This window comes from Meleagris gallopavo, chromosome 21 (assembly GCF_000146605.3).
Source record: "Meleagris gallopavo isolate NT-WF06-2002-E0010 breed Aviagen turkey brand Nicholas breeding stock chromosome 21, Turkey_5.1, whole genome shotgun sequence".
Taxonomy (NCBI): domain Eukaryota; kingdom Metazoa; phylum Chordata; class Aves; order Galliformes; family Phasianidae; genus Meleagris; species Meleagris gallopavo.
Genome location: NC_015031.2, coordinates 6559179 through 6573455, shown reverse-complemented (window position 1 = coordinate 6573455; position 14277 = coordinate 6559179). Strand labels below are relative to the sequence as shown.

The following is a 14277-nucleotide window of genomic DNA, read 5'->3' as shown; positions in this document are numbered from 1 at the left end:
CGTCCAGAAGTGCCAGCTTGGGCTGCGTGCCATGCGCTGCCCTCCTGCAGTGATGTGGATGAGGAGATTTGTGAAGCAGTTCTCCTTTGGTTTCTCAAATGTAGTAAGTCACTGGTGTTTGTCAACCTATAAAATGCTTTTGGGAGCATGATGCTGTCCTCAGAGCAGAGAGCTGGGGAGACCTGTGGTGTATCAAGTCTGAGTTGCTGAATGCTTGTAGTATGGCTGTGCTGAGAACTCAGCCTGGTGCAGGAGAAATGTGCTGTGTGGGATGCTGCCCTGTGTGCAGCGCTGACCCGCAAAGGCAAGACAGGAGAAAGAACGTGAAGCTGTTGGCCAGGATAAATGCACTGGTAAAAGCTGTTGAGATATCTCTACTGCTAGGTGAGGGTTGTGTTCCTAGATCTGCTGATAGAGCAGAGATGTGAATTTAAAGCAGCTGGAAAGCAGCCCTGATGTGCTAACAGAAAACAGCTCAAGGTATTTGTGAAACTTCTCATTGCCTTTTCTGTATTTTAATGCCATTTTTGTTCCCTTTCTAGGATTAATTGCTGAGGCTTTATAAAATGGCTTTACGCTTTCGCACTTTCTTCCCGTACGCCATACCTGGAGTGCTGGCACTTCTTGGCTGTTGGTGGATCTATTCCCATAGAAAAAAGCATCCAAGCAATCGTAACAGACAAGCAATAGCTATTGTGGAAGAGAAGCAGAAAGAACTGCCAGAGAATGATTCACCACCCAAAACAGAAGCATGTGTTCCTCAAAGACTGCCTCTCTCCCCAGAAGAGGAACGCCCAGAGAATGAAACCTCGACCTCCCTGCTGCCAGCAGGGCCGATGACGCCCTCTCTTACGCGTCAGACTCGCGAGAGGTTAGATTTCTCACGGGACCTTTCAGCCCCAGCAATAAGGACAACTCAGCCCAGCACCATTGAGGACGACAGTGAAAAACTAGAAATTAAATGTTCTCAAGATGAAAGCAGCGTCCCTGCTTGTGTTTCTCTCCCTCTGATCTCAAAGAGCGCTAAGTGTCGCAGCGGTGCTGCAGTCAGCCCTGAAGAAGATTCAGGCTCTAGTGCAAACCAAGCTAAGTGCCCATCAGCACCGGTGGTGCTGACACAAGGGTCTTTGGGAATCACGGAGGAGATCAGCAATGCAGAGCAGTCAGATGAGTCTTCATTTAAGCCCCCTAAGGAAAGCCAGATGCCAGAAATTGCGCTGTCGGATACTGGCTGTGTGACAGCCCTTCACTTGGGATTGGAGAAGGAAGCCGATACCCCGCAAGCCCTTCTTATTAATGAAGTTGTATTGAGTCACCAGGATTCTGCAGTTAGGATGTTATCAGACAGTTTGGAGTCTGCCTGTTTGGAGCAATCTAGGGAAGAAAAGATACCTGAGTCAAATGAGAGTACTGTACCTGTGTGTCAGGGGGAGGACACACATGCAAAAGGAAATGAATTGGAGAGAGAGAGGATCAGAGGAGTGAGTTTGGACAAGGAAGAAGTTGAGAAAATCGAGCAAGTAGCAATACAAATAATTTCCAAGGTCATTTTGGCAGCAACTGAGGAAGTGCTGTCTGGTTCTGTTAGCGATGTGTCCAGTCGGATCTGCCAGGCTGCAGCCAGCCAAGTCGAGAGACCTCAGGAGAGAGCAAGCACTGTTTCTTCTGATCAGCTGCTTGCGGCAGAAGCTGGGGGAGTGGATGAGAACACAGCTCTTAAGAGCGATGCTGCGATACCAACGTCCCTGCCAACAGAGGAACATGATCAGTGTGTGACATATTCCAGTTGTTTAGCACTTGGTCATTTATCTAGCCCGGTTCAGGGAGACACACAAGACCAGGAAAAGAACTGTGTGCACAGTGAGTCCCAAAGAGTTGATAGAACTCTTGTGGCAAGCCATGGAGGATCACTGGGAAAGTCATGCTTGGTTATGGAGGACTCTGGGTGCAGCACATGTGCATCTGAAGGTGGGACAAGTGTGGAGGACCCGTTGCAGAACGCAATGTTGTCAGTTGCATCAGGCCAGCATTCGGACTTACTGAGCTCATCTGCAACCCAAGACCCTTCTGCTGAGCAGAGCTCAGAACCAAGTGAAAAACCTCCTGCCCTGAAGCTACCTGAAGACAGCAAAGTGCCATACAGTAATGGGACGCTGAAAGAAGACGGTTCAGATTCACGCCATGAGGGTAACTGGGCAGCAGAGATGGATGGAGATCACTCAGGAGGTAAAGGGTTTGTAAAGCTTCCAACAAAACATGGTGAATAAACATTTCATGGACAGTAACACCTTGCTTCACAACGCATTCAGATAATTCCTTTTTCTATTTAAATTTTCTCCAGCGGGTGAATGTTCAGCCGCCTTATTCAGATGGGTATCCCAAGTGTTAGCTGGATGTTCAACATACCATGGAATCACAGGGTTCTGTGGTGTGTTGCAAAGGGATGAACAGGGTGATTCCCTTTGAGCACGTTGCTTGCTGTCTAAAGCGAGCCGTGTGAGTGTCCCCATGAAATATGTGACTGGATGTAGGGCAGGCATTGAACTCCTTACTGGTTTGAAACTTGCTAATGCAAATGGTTTCTGCTCCAGTTCAGGCAACCTCCAGTAAGCAGTGAGTTCTTATCTCTATTTGTGGGCTGCTTCTGGAGGGAGGCTGTAGGGCAGGCTTCTGAGGCGCTGCTGGGTGAACCAGCGAAGTGCTCTAATAAATCCTGATAAAATCAGTTGGTTGGAGACCAATTACCCCGAAGCCTTTTTTGCTTGGAAGGATAGGTGCACGCCAAGAATTCTCAACAGGCAGCAATGCTTGTGGAGATCCTCCATCTGTCTCTGTATTGTTTTTGCCTTCTAGATCCTGGATGATGTATGCCTGGCAGGATACAAAACTGTCTGAACAAATGTTGACCCATGTGACCTTGAGGATGGGTGTTAAAATCCTTTAGGATCCTGTGGCGCCAACAGCTCTTAATGACAGGATGTCTTTTGTAATCACTGCATAGTAGGGTTGCTGCTTGTTGCAAGACAAGGGTTGAGTTTGCCAAGAATTAAGGATTAAACCCACAAAACATCTTCACTAGTGAGAATAACTATGGGAAGAGAATGGTTTTGCCTTGCTGTCAGTGCTAATGTGATGGGAAGATGTAAGAACAAGTTGGGAGCCTGCTGATAAATAACAAGAGCTGAAAGCTCTGTGCTAAAGCTGAAGGCTGGGGAGGAAGGATACAACAGGTAAAGTTGTTAGTGTGACTGTTGGATAAGAGGTCCGCAGCTGACCTTCACACCCTGGCTGTGGGATTTCAATCCTCCTCCTTGTCTGGAGAGTCTGTGGCAAGCAGCTGTGCTGTTCGTCTTTGACTTTCTTGGCATCTCTGCTGTCTTACCAGTTGAGATGTAGAAAATGTAAAGTAACCATTCAATTACTTTTCTTTTTGGTCTTGTGCTGGATGGTCTTCATGTTCCTGTGTGTTACTCTGCAGGAAGGATCAACTTTGTGATACACTGATCTGAAGGAGACTTTTTTTCCCCTTCCCAAGGGAAGCCTTGATATCGACAGATGGTTTGGGAACAAACCATAGCTCAGCTTTGGTGCTGTGTTTCTTCAGGCATATGAGATATTAAGGCAAGAGGCAGTTCGGGTGTGCTCAGGATTCACTGTGTAGCCCTTGCTCAGGCAGGAATGTGATATGAAGCAGGCAAATAGGTTGTGTGTCCCTCCCTGCGAAGAGCCCTGTATAAGCCATGGGGAAAATGCAGAGTATCTTTCCACAGCAGTAGCTGTGTGTTGATGCTAACATAGCCCCCCCCATTCAGCTGGTAGTGGTGACTTTAGTGTCCTGTCTCTGTGTAAGGTATCACCCTGTTTGAAGGACTCATGCTGAACTCTAGCTTCCTACTGTTGTGTTCCCAGAGGTACTCAGGTTCCTTTCCAGGAACAAAAGGAAACTATTTAGACTGTGTGTGACAGGGCTTGATTTGTACTGAAATGCTGCAGAACTCAGTACAGGAACACATCACATGAATATACATAAGAAAAGCTCAACCTAATCTCTCTGCAAGATGACGTGTTCTCATGGCCTTCTGTCTGGAAGCTGGGTGGATTATGGCAGTAATTGGAATGCTGGTGTTTGTGTTTTGTAGGTTCGGATGTAAATAGCATGGATTCTGTGGATAGTGGCTGTGCCCTGGGGAAGACAGAGACCCGCCAGAACTCTAAGCCAGGAGGAGAATCCAGCAAGTCCGACCTCACTATCTGGGAAATCGAGGTTCCAAAGGTAACCAGCCACCAGCCCATCGTGCTTCTTGCCCTGCCCTACATAGCGATCTTCTGGTTCTTGCGGTCTGGTAGTGGCTCAGTGCCATCCCAAGGAGATCGACAAATAAACAAGGATTTAAGCATTTAGCTCCTGTTGCAACTGATCAGCAGTGAAGAGCCTGTACACAGCTGTAATCAAGAGGCACGTAAGGTCTATACCCAGGGTAATGTTGGGTGTTAAAGTCTTTATTCCCCGTTATCTTCCACTCCAGCCTGTTAGTGCGCTGCTTCAAAAGTGTTTTCAGAATGGCTTGAGAGTACAAGGTTATTAAGAGAGGTGAGGATTTGTTTTTCGTTGTATAGGAGAATTATGTTTTAACAGCCTGCCTAAACTCCTCACAAACAGAATGCTGATCTCAGCTGTTATGTGGAGCAGTTTGCATCTGTTATTATAAAAGGTTTTCTTTTGGATTTAAGAAAGAGGGTATGGTTTTGTGGACTGTGTGCATCCCTTTTTTTCTACTTTGTGTATGCAGTCACCCACGGCTACTGTACACATCCTTGCCCTTGCAGTTCTGCTCCTCAGCAGACCTAGATGCTGACAGTCAGTGAAGTGAAACAGCAGCTCTGTCAGGATAAGCATTCTGCTGCCTTGAGTGCAAACTGCCCAGCTGCTCCAGAACTGTATGGTCCAGCATGTGATAGCCTGATTTACTCTCTTTCTAATCTAATTAGCTTGTGTTAAAACTGACACGTTTTATTCAAAATATAAAGCAGTATGTTGAATGCATCCCCTAAAAATAAAAATACGTCCAGACTGGGAGGAGATGTTCTTTCACTTGCTGTAGGAAGGCAGAGCCTTTATCACATTTAGTTTTGTTTTCGTGTTTTTTTGCAAGATGTGAAGGTGTCAAAACAATCAGTACCCGCTGATCAGTATCTTACTGCAGATATTATATATATATATATATATATATAACAAAATTGGTCCAGTGTTGCTTTGTAGTCATCCTGCCTGACCCTTTGCGCTCCAGGAGTTGGGAATGTGGGTGAAAGAAGGCATGGAGAGCAGCGTTGTTTGATTTGTTTCTCTTCCTGACTGTTGCTTTCTTTTCTCTTCTGTAAAGCATTTAGTTGGCCGCTTGATTGGCAAACAAGGGAGGTATGTGAGCTTCCTGAAGCAAACATCTGGTGCCAAAATTTATATCTCAACACTACCTTATTCCCACGACTTCCAAATCTGTCACATTGAAGGTAAGATGCGTCTATTCATGGTCTAATACCTAGCTTGTGGGTCGTAATTGGATGGGCAAGGAATTTAAAACAGTTTTACAGGCTTAATGAGTCCAGTGCTCTACAAAACTTTTCTGCTCACACAGTGCTGTTACAGTAGAGGCGTATAGCAAGTCACCTGTATCCTAGCACGTGAACTCTCTGTTTTAGAGGTGAGAGTGCAGTTTAACATCCTCATCTGCTGTAGTTTGTAACTGGTATCTTTAGAGGATCACTTAGTGTTGAGAGAGGAGCTAGGGGATGTGCATTGACAAGTGGATTCTGACTGTGTGGGAATTTAGACTTAAATGTGGCTGAAAAAATCTACTGGTACTCTGTGAAATAGGGTCACCCTGGAGGCTAAAGCTGTTGAAGTGATGGCCTGGCAACCTGAGTTGCTCATGATGGCCCCAGCATCAGATTTAATGGCCAATCTATTAATTTTCTAGAAACTGTTGATGTAGCTTAGGAAGTTTCTTGTAGGTGTATTGCTTCACATAGGATACATGTATGTCCCCAGAATATCTCTACAACAGACTTTATGCTGGACTTATGTCTTCCAGGTTCCCAGCATCATGTAGAAAAAGCACTGAGCCTTATTGGCAAGAAGTTCAAAGAGCTGAGTCTCACCAACATCTATGCTCCACCTCCACCATCATTGGCGCTTCATTCCCTCCCTATGACTTCCTGGGTAAGCCCTGGTTTGCAGGCTCTGGTGGCATTATGGTACCTAATTGCATTTGGAGAATGCTGACACCTTAGCATTTCATAGAGTAATTTTTTTTGCTTTTTTTGCTGCTTTTTGCTGCAAGGTACTTAGAAACACTGCTTGCATTGGGCACCTAGAATCTGTACAGTAACTATGCACATAACTGTCTCTGTGGATGTGAAGACAGGCTTTGTTCAGGAAGACTGAATTTAGTAAAGTTAAAGGCACTTCTGGTGTATTTTGAGCAGACTAATTCTTTGTGTCCCGGGAAGTTGCCCAGGCACAGCAGCCCTCTGGTAGGTAGGGCAAACTAACTTCAAAACAACCTCTGTGACAAATCTTAGACAGCCCCTGCAGAGATTGCCTTGATGTTAAAAATCCTGTGGGCGAGGCATCCTTGGGAGTTGTACAGCATCGATAGTGCAGCGTGACTTGACCTACATCATTGCTGACTCTCTCTAATCCTTTTGTGTAGTAAGTCCCACAGCTGCTCTGTGCTAATAGTCTTTCTGTGCACAAGATGAGCCCTTTCCCAGATGTGATTTGCTTTAGTGTAGAGTAATGCTGGGTATTTTTCTGGTTCTGATCCAAAGCAGCCTTTGGAAGCCAGCTACCAGAATGTCAATGTTCTCCCACTGTTGGCTGTTAACTTCAGGAATTGCTCATAGAACAAAGAACTAAACAGTGTCTCTAAATGTGATTGAAGCTTATGTGACAGCCAAAGCTGATGAGTATTTCTCTCCTTCCTGTGGTAGTTGATGCTTCCAGATGGAGTCACTGTAGAAGTGGTTGTGGCTAACCAAGTCAATGCAGGACACATGTTTCTACAGCAGCATACACACCCCACTTTCCATGTCCTGCGTAGCCTGGACCAGCAGATGTACGTCTGCTATTCTCAACCTGGAATTCCAACCCTGCCAACACCTGTCGAAGGTAAGTGACTTGGACATGATGTGAAATGGAGAGTGCATCACAGGGAAGGAGTAATCAGCACTTGCTTTCCTTGTTGGAACAGCAGACCTTGCTGCTAGTGACCAGAGGCTGGAACAGAAGTGGATATCTGCATAGAACGGCATTATAGTGGCTGAGAGTTAGTGGTAAAATGCGTTTCTCTGGTCTCACTTGCAGGCCTTATCTGTTGAGGATGTGAGAGGTGTTGAAAGAAAATAAAAGCAACATAAGAAATGCTGTTGACCCTTTGTAAATAACTGTGCAGTACCGCTAACTTGTGAAGTGCTGTTTTCCAGAAATCTATTAATGCTGAGCCTCTCTTCTCTATGCTCTTATTCTTTGCAGTTGGTATTATTTGTGCTGCTCCAGGCCTGGATGGGGCATGGTGGCGGGCACAAGTTGTTGGCTACTTCAAAGAGAGTGGTGAAGTGGAGATCAGATACGTCGACTATGGAGGATATGAGAGAGTGAAGATTGATACACTCAGACAGATCAGGTCTGTAGCTGCTCTTCCACAGCCTGAGGCAATATCTGGCTTCAGTCTGCATCAAAAGCATCCATCTAGTTTGAAACTCTGAAGGATATTTCTCTGCTGAAGTGGGAGGTGGCTAAATGGTTTGTCCCAGCAGTGGGTGTGGACTTCTTGGGTGTGTGGTAAACCCTTGCAATTTCTTTCCTCCTCCCTTCAAAAAAGCCACACGATTTCTGCCACTTCAGCTTGGAAACTGAGCAAAAGGATGCCTTCCAGAGTCCGTACCATTCTGAATGGTACGTTAATGTACTGGTAATTGATGAGGTAGGACTAAAATTCAGATTCTGTATGCTCCATCCCCATTGGCTGGGAATGCTGCATACAAGCCTGTTATATACTTCTTTGTTTTAGAAAGAGTGCCCAATGGCCTGGAGGTAAGAAGCATAGGCTGTGAGCTGATATTTGCTTGGAGCTCAGACTGACTTGGCCTGCTAAGCAGGCAGCTTATTGCTTCTAGTTAGGTTGGTGGTGGTATAGTTTGCTCTTTTTTTTTTTTGTTCCATTATCAGTTATAAACTGAGTTCCTGAGTTCCTATTAGAGCCGTTGATTAATCGATATCTCCTTAAAGAATATTACTAAATTGAATTTACTAAAAAGTAATTTGAAGCCATGTTCTTATTTTGATCTGATTCTCTTCTTAAGGTCTGATTTTGTAACACTACCTTTCCAAGGAGCAGAAGTTTTACTAGACAACGTGGTGCCACTTCCAGGTAATGGAGCTCTTGAGCTACCATTCGTATTCCTCCCAGAGGTTTAAATGCACACCAGCTGTGTGCAAGCAGTGATTGTCTAAACTTGTCTCTCCTATTGCAAGCGCAGCCTCTGAAGTGATGAGATCAAGGATTGGAAAAATTACATTTTATTATTGGGTCATACTAGCAGATCCAGAATCTGTCTTACTCAAGAGGAAGATAATAAATATCCAGACTTTTTTTCTGTATAGAGGAGAGAATGAATTACTGTCCTAAACAGCAGTGTGGCAGGACTGAAGCAGCTGTAACGATTCTGCTGCCTTCTGACATAGTGTGGCCGTAAATGCAAACTTGGTTTTCAGTCTGCTAGACAAACACCAGATATTTTCCTGCTGAAAAGACTGATGTGCACATTCTGCCTTGAAAAGACTGCCCTCCAAGCGCTGTGATGTCAGTCGCTGCCTAGAAATGCTTGCTGTGTTTTCAGTTGTTTCTCCCCACCCCCTGGTGGCAAGCTCTGGCTTTGCTAGCAATGTTTGCAGTACTGGTATCTAAAATCCTGCCCCCCTGGGTGCAGAAGGGGTGCAAGAGTGGGCAGGGCAGATTTTAATCACTGGAAGTTGTGGCTGGCAGGACTCCAGTGCTGGCTCTGCCAAGGCTGTAGATGAATGGCAGGATTTATACTGCTGCTAGCAAAGGTGAGGGGTTTTCACATGCCTTCCATAAGGAGGAAATCTGCCTCCTTATTCTGGAAGTGCAGGGAATTCCTTTGTTTCTGGAAATCATCTCAAGATGGGGAACATAAAGAGGAAACTTTATTTTGTAACCGTTAGATAGGAAATGAGCAACTTTCTTCCAAAATGGAAACACTTCTGACCTGTCTCATCTTTGCTGAGTAGATTTTAACTTCATTGGCTGGGACATGAGAGTTTCTGCTGCATGATGTGTGTGGAGTTAGCAGCAGTACTCCATAAGCTGTGCGTGTTGTGAAATTTGGGCTGCCAGTGCTTGCAGAGAGTGTTTGGCACCATTCAAGTAGCAGCCAGCCAGTGGGACAAATGTTTCAGAGCTTCTTTATATAGTATTGCATGCTGCAGGGTCAGGAAAGGCCTGAGGCTCCTGAGCTTAGTTCATTAAGGATCAAAATATTAATGACAGAGGTGTACTGCAAAAGAACATTTCTGTCTTTAAAGCTTCCTAATTCATCAACCGCTTGTGTTCACGTTAACTTAGCTAGTGGCTTTGAAAAGCACTTCATCCTCTCCCTTCAGCAACACAGCAGGCATAATACTTGTGATCTCCAGCTTAATAGACTGGTTTCAGCAAATGCCTACAGCAGCAGTAGGTGAGGATTCTCTCTGGCCTAGCTTATGTGGGAGGTCAGACAAGATTAGATTAATGGTGCCTTCTGGACTTTAAAGCCTGTGAATATCTCACTTGTTTTCCCCTGTTCTTTTCTTTCCAAAGATGAGGATCACTTTTCATCAGAAGCTGACGCTGCTGTTAGTGAGATGACCAGAGGGGCAGCACTGCTGGCGCAGGTACATGAGAGCTGTCTGGAAAAGACTTGCTGATGATTTTACTGCTGCTGTTATCCTCTCTACCCCTAGTACAGTGTGTGTATTAATCAGAAACAGTCCAGCTCCTGTAAGCCTGGCTGCTGGGCAAGATTCTTTTTGAGAAACCTCAGCTCTTGAGAACAGGCTTGTGTAGCAACCTTGTATAGCATCACCACTGCACAGGACTGTGTGCCTCTATGAGATGCACAAAGAAAGGGGCAAGAATTTTTTGTCAGCTGGTGCAGATGGTGAGGATGGAGGCATGAATGGGCTTATGGAGCCAAAGTGGACTGTTAAGCAGCACATTAAGCACTGCGCTGCCCTGCCAGCCTGGAGTGTTCTTGCCCCCCTGACACACAAGATGTGGCCTGTGGCTGGTTAGAGAGAGAAGAAGGGCTTCTGGTGGAGCCTACAGGCTTCCATGCACAGCGCTAGGCCTTACTGAAGGGGACTTTACCTCTTTTGAAGTGCTTCTCATAGTGGCTGTAATTATCCATGTAAACTAATTGAAATGAGATGAGTGAGAAGCTTGATAGTGTTTGTGATAGCTTTATAGCTTCCTTTGGCTTAACACAGTGCTTAAAGGTATCAGTAATTCTGGCAAGGGCAAAGATTTGAGCAAATAAAGTAAACTTACCAGCAGTACCTCAGCTGTGTGGTGGCAGCAGCTGTTTCTGGTCTGCACATGGGTTGAGGAACTGAGTATCGTGCAGTGAATAACACCAGCTTTGCATCTATCATGGGTGAGACCAAATTGCTGCACGCTGTTTTCTGTTTCCAGGTCACGAATTATGACAGTGCAACAGGTCTGCCACTGATACAGTTGTGGAGTATGATGGGAGATGAGGTATGCTGCCATACTGTTGTTTAACTTGCTTCAGTTTTGGTTATGCACACTGCTGATCCAGAACTTGGCCTTTCTTGTTAGTGGTTTATTCATCTTTCTTTTTCCCCTTTCTTCAGGTGGTGTCAATAAACAGAACTCTGGTGGAAAGAGGATTTGCTCAGTGGGTTGACAACTACTAGCGGTGTCCTAGATGCCTCGACAACTTTTTCCTAACGGGGAAAAAAAAAAAAATACCTGTTTTGCACTGTTACAATTCGGTTTGGCAACCTCTTACAGAACATCTGTTTACACCTGCCTGCAGAGTTTTGTGGTCCATTGAAAACTGTTTTGCTCAACTGTTACCATTTCACTAGAAACACATACCTCATCTCAGTGAAAGGCAGGGTGTTAAAAGCCATAACGAGAGACACTGTAGCTTTAAGGCAAAAAATCCTCCTTCGCCTCTACTTAAAAGGTAAAAGCCTTTAAAAAAATCCTGGGGCTTGCTTGAAGCTACCAGATGCCCCTGAAATGTTAGCTGTGGCTACATTTGTGTTGAAGATGTATAGTACCCCATGAAGTTGGTGTCTGCTTTTCCTGGAAGTTACAGTGGTTGTCCTTTTTATTTTTTAAACAGACTCTGCCTGTGAAATTAATGAATGTTAGTAAGGAATTTATTGTTCAGTTACAGATTTTTCTATATTGTGCCACTGACGTGCATAAATTGCATTCATCTTTTATCTTCTTGATGCCAGGAGGTTGATGAGCTGCATTTGTTGCCCATACTGTGCCCATACGTCTCACTGCAATCATGCTTTTTATGCTTGATATGCTTAAGGAAGAAATGCTTGAAGTGCAGGATACATTACCACTACAATTTTGCTCTGAAATATGTATTTAAAGAAAAGAATTGATTGCCAAGCCTAATTGTAATTTGTATTTTTCTAGCTGTGCAAGTCTGTAAATATATATAAAAACATTGTAATATTTTGTACAAGAAAAACACTGGAAACAAAGGGAACTTTACAGAAACTTTTTCACACCAAAATGTCCTATGTAGGTAGAACTGGTTTGCAGTGCATTAGGGTAGCCAACGTATTTGGAGCATCTGGAGATGGGAGTGTTTCTGCTGTACTGTATACAGGATTAGCATTCCCTTAGGTTGCTGTCTGGTTTGAATTGTGATCACTGCATTCTTTGCTATGTTGCTGTACAGACCTGTTTAAAAAAAAAAAGTAACAATTTGGCATTAATATTGCAGTGGTGTTCTCTCTCACGGTTTTTTTTGTTTGTTTTTTTGGTTTGTTTTTTTTTTCTCCTTTTTAGATTTGTATCACAAACTTACAACATTTTTTGCCCAAGTAATTTAAGCTGACTTAATGCTCTTAAGTACATGCCCTCTAATGTATATCACTTCAGATATGTATTGAGTTGGGATTTATTGCTGGTGGAGAAGATTCTTGCCAGGCAAATGATGTAGTTAGGGCCTCCCAGGTTTTTTCAGGTGGATTCAAAGGTGTTTTACATCCAGTGAGTTCATGTGTCAGTACATTGCACACTTGGATAACTGCCTACAAAAGCATTTGGTCCAGTCCCTTCTGATATGTTATGATTATTATATCCTTTCTTGAATTTTCTCCTATTTGGCGCTTATGATTTAATGTTAATATTTGCAATAATTTCCAATGGAAACTAAATTTGGTAATTCAGTTAAATCTATAAAACATATATCCTTTTGGAATGTTTCTTTCCATTTCAATTAAAGGTCAAATTTTAAGCCGTCTTAATCAAACTGTGATGACTAAGAGCCTTCATTTCTAGATCACTTGGGATGTAGGGTGGGGAAGAGAGCTCAGTGGGATAAGCAGGTGAGGTACAGTCCTGATGGCTTTTTCAGCAGATACAGAAAGGTCAAGCTTCAAGTCTCCTGGTTTTGGGTTTGTTTTTACTTCAAATTTTGTGAAAGAACTGAAAACTGGACTTAACCTTGTATGAATTGCTTTTCAGAAAGCCTACGTTTGAGCGGTGGTACTCACAGCTGTTGTATACATGCAGTGAATTTACCCTGTGGACTCAGGAAGCTGCTTGGTCCCACGTGTGCTGAAGGCTCCCAAAACGTGGGAGTCATCCTACTGTGCAGAGACAAAACCTCTTTAAAACACTGACAAGTTTGTTATTTGAGCCAAGCAGAGCAATGATGTGACTTGGTATCCCAGTGAATAGTTTGTCCATACCTGGTACCAGAGCACCCTGCAATTGGTCAGGTATTTTTTTGGCAGCAGGATGTATCTGTGCTTTCTGAAAGGAAGAGAAATGAAGGCACTGAATGAGCTGACTCTGAGGGTAGCACAAAACAAAGTGTTAAATTTGAGAGTATTGCCTTTGTGAGTGCATACATATCTACGGACTAAATAGTTGTTCAGGATATCAGTCTTCCTGGTCTCAAGGTTTAGAACCAGTCTGTCGGGTTCATTGCAGAATATACACAGTCTGTGGATACTGCGGGCTACACCTCGGTGCTGTATAGGTGAGGACAGGAGACAAAGCATCTTGATGCTGGGAGGTGTAGTGGTTTGGAAGCATGCAGAGTTTAGTAGTATCTTTCCTTGCATCTCATTGCAGAAGGTGAGCTTCATTTCATGAGATTCCTCGGTCCTTGCAGTCACACTCAGCATCTCTGAGGGTTGGCCTTGCCATGGGGTATGGTCTCCCAGGTAAGCAGCTGGTGGCAGGTGCTGTGGGTGGTTATCATTACTGCTTCCTAGCACACCTTAGAGTGGTGGGTGCTGGCAGCTGTGCACGCACACAGCTCTGCCCCAGCTGCAGGCTGGAGTGGCTGGTTCTCAAAGTGCCTGCCTGTTGTCTCTTTCTAGATGTCAAAGATGGAGAATACAGTTTAGCCTGGCAGTTCAGAGGCACTATTGCCATCCCAAGGTAATGCAGACACTGCATTTTTTAGAGTCTAGCGTTTTTAGATCTAAGCACACAGATCTCCTGTGGCTACTCCCATATAGAGCCTGTGGTCGTTGGTTTCAAACAAGCGCAGGTTAGCCTGGAAGTGTGTTTTTTTTTTTTTCTTCTCAGGATCTTCAGAGGAGCTCTGGACTTCCAGGTCTGTGCTCACTGGGATGGCTGTGCACTCCCTGCACCTGACCGTGAAGTTCAGCTCCTCTTCACGCTTCCCCGGCCTCGTGGGGCCATCAGCGATCCGCTGCAGCAGCCGTGGAGCTCTCCTCTGTGTCTGCTCTGCATCTTTTGTTTTCCTCAGGCTCAGCAGCACAAATGCCTTCCCGTTCCATGTTTCTGCTGTAGCGAGTGGAACGCTGGAGGTGAAATTACCGAAAGAGGCAGGTGGTGGGGCGAGCAACGAGGTCGCGTTCCCTTCCTCGAGCCGCCCCGCGTGCCGCGCTGTTGGCCGGAGCTCCGAGCGGCGCAGCTGGGAGCGGTGCTGCGGAACAGCTCAGCGCTCAGCGCCCGCACG

The 14277-nt window shown here is 44.9% G+C and overlaps 1 protein-coding gene across 1 annotated transcript; it reads left to right on the top strand.

The window, feature by feature from the left end:
- The first annotated feature begins 477 nt into the window (after nucleotides 1-477).
- On the top strand, nucleotides 478-12031 carry AKAP1 (A-kinase anchoring protein 1). The gene is made up of 10 exons (XM_003211868.4): nucleotides 478-2226; nucleotides 4140-4273; nucleotides 5382-5508; nucleotides 6090-6217; nucleotides 6991-7168; nucleotides 7532-7682; nucleotides 8362-8429; nucleotides 9879-9952; nucleotides 10752-10817; nucleotides 10934-12031. The coding sequence occupies exons 1-10, from the start codon at nucleotides 567-569 to the stop codon at nucleotides 10994-10996; spliced, it is 2649 nt and encodes an 882-aa protein (XP_003211916.1). The 5' UTR covers nucleotides 478-566; the 3' UTR covers nucleotides 10997-12031.
- The last annotated feature ends 2246 nt before the right edge of the window (nucleotides 12032-14277 follow it).

Excerpts from the sequence above, each read along its gene's own strand:
- AKAP1 (XM_003211868.4), top strand. The coding sequence starts at position 567 with ATGGCTTTACGCTTTCGCACTTTCTTCCCGTACGCCATACCTGGAGTG. Across the intron at positions 6,218-6,990 it reads CCCTCCCTATGACTTCCTGG|TTGATGCTTCCAGATGGAGT; the intron begins GTAAGCCCTGGT and ends TTCCTGTGGTAG. Across the intron at positions 7,169-7,531 it reads CCTGCCAACACCTGTCGAAG|TTGGTATTATTTGTGCTGCT; the intron begins GTAAGTGACTTG and ends TATTCTTTGCAG.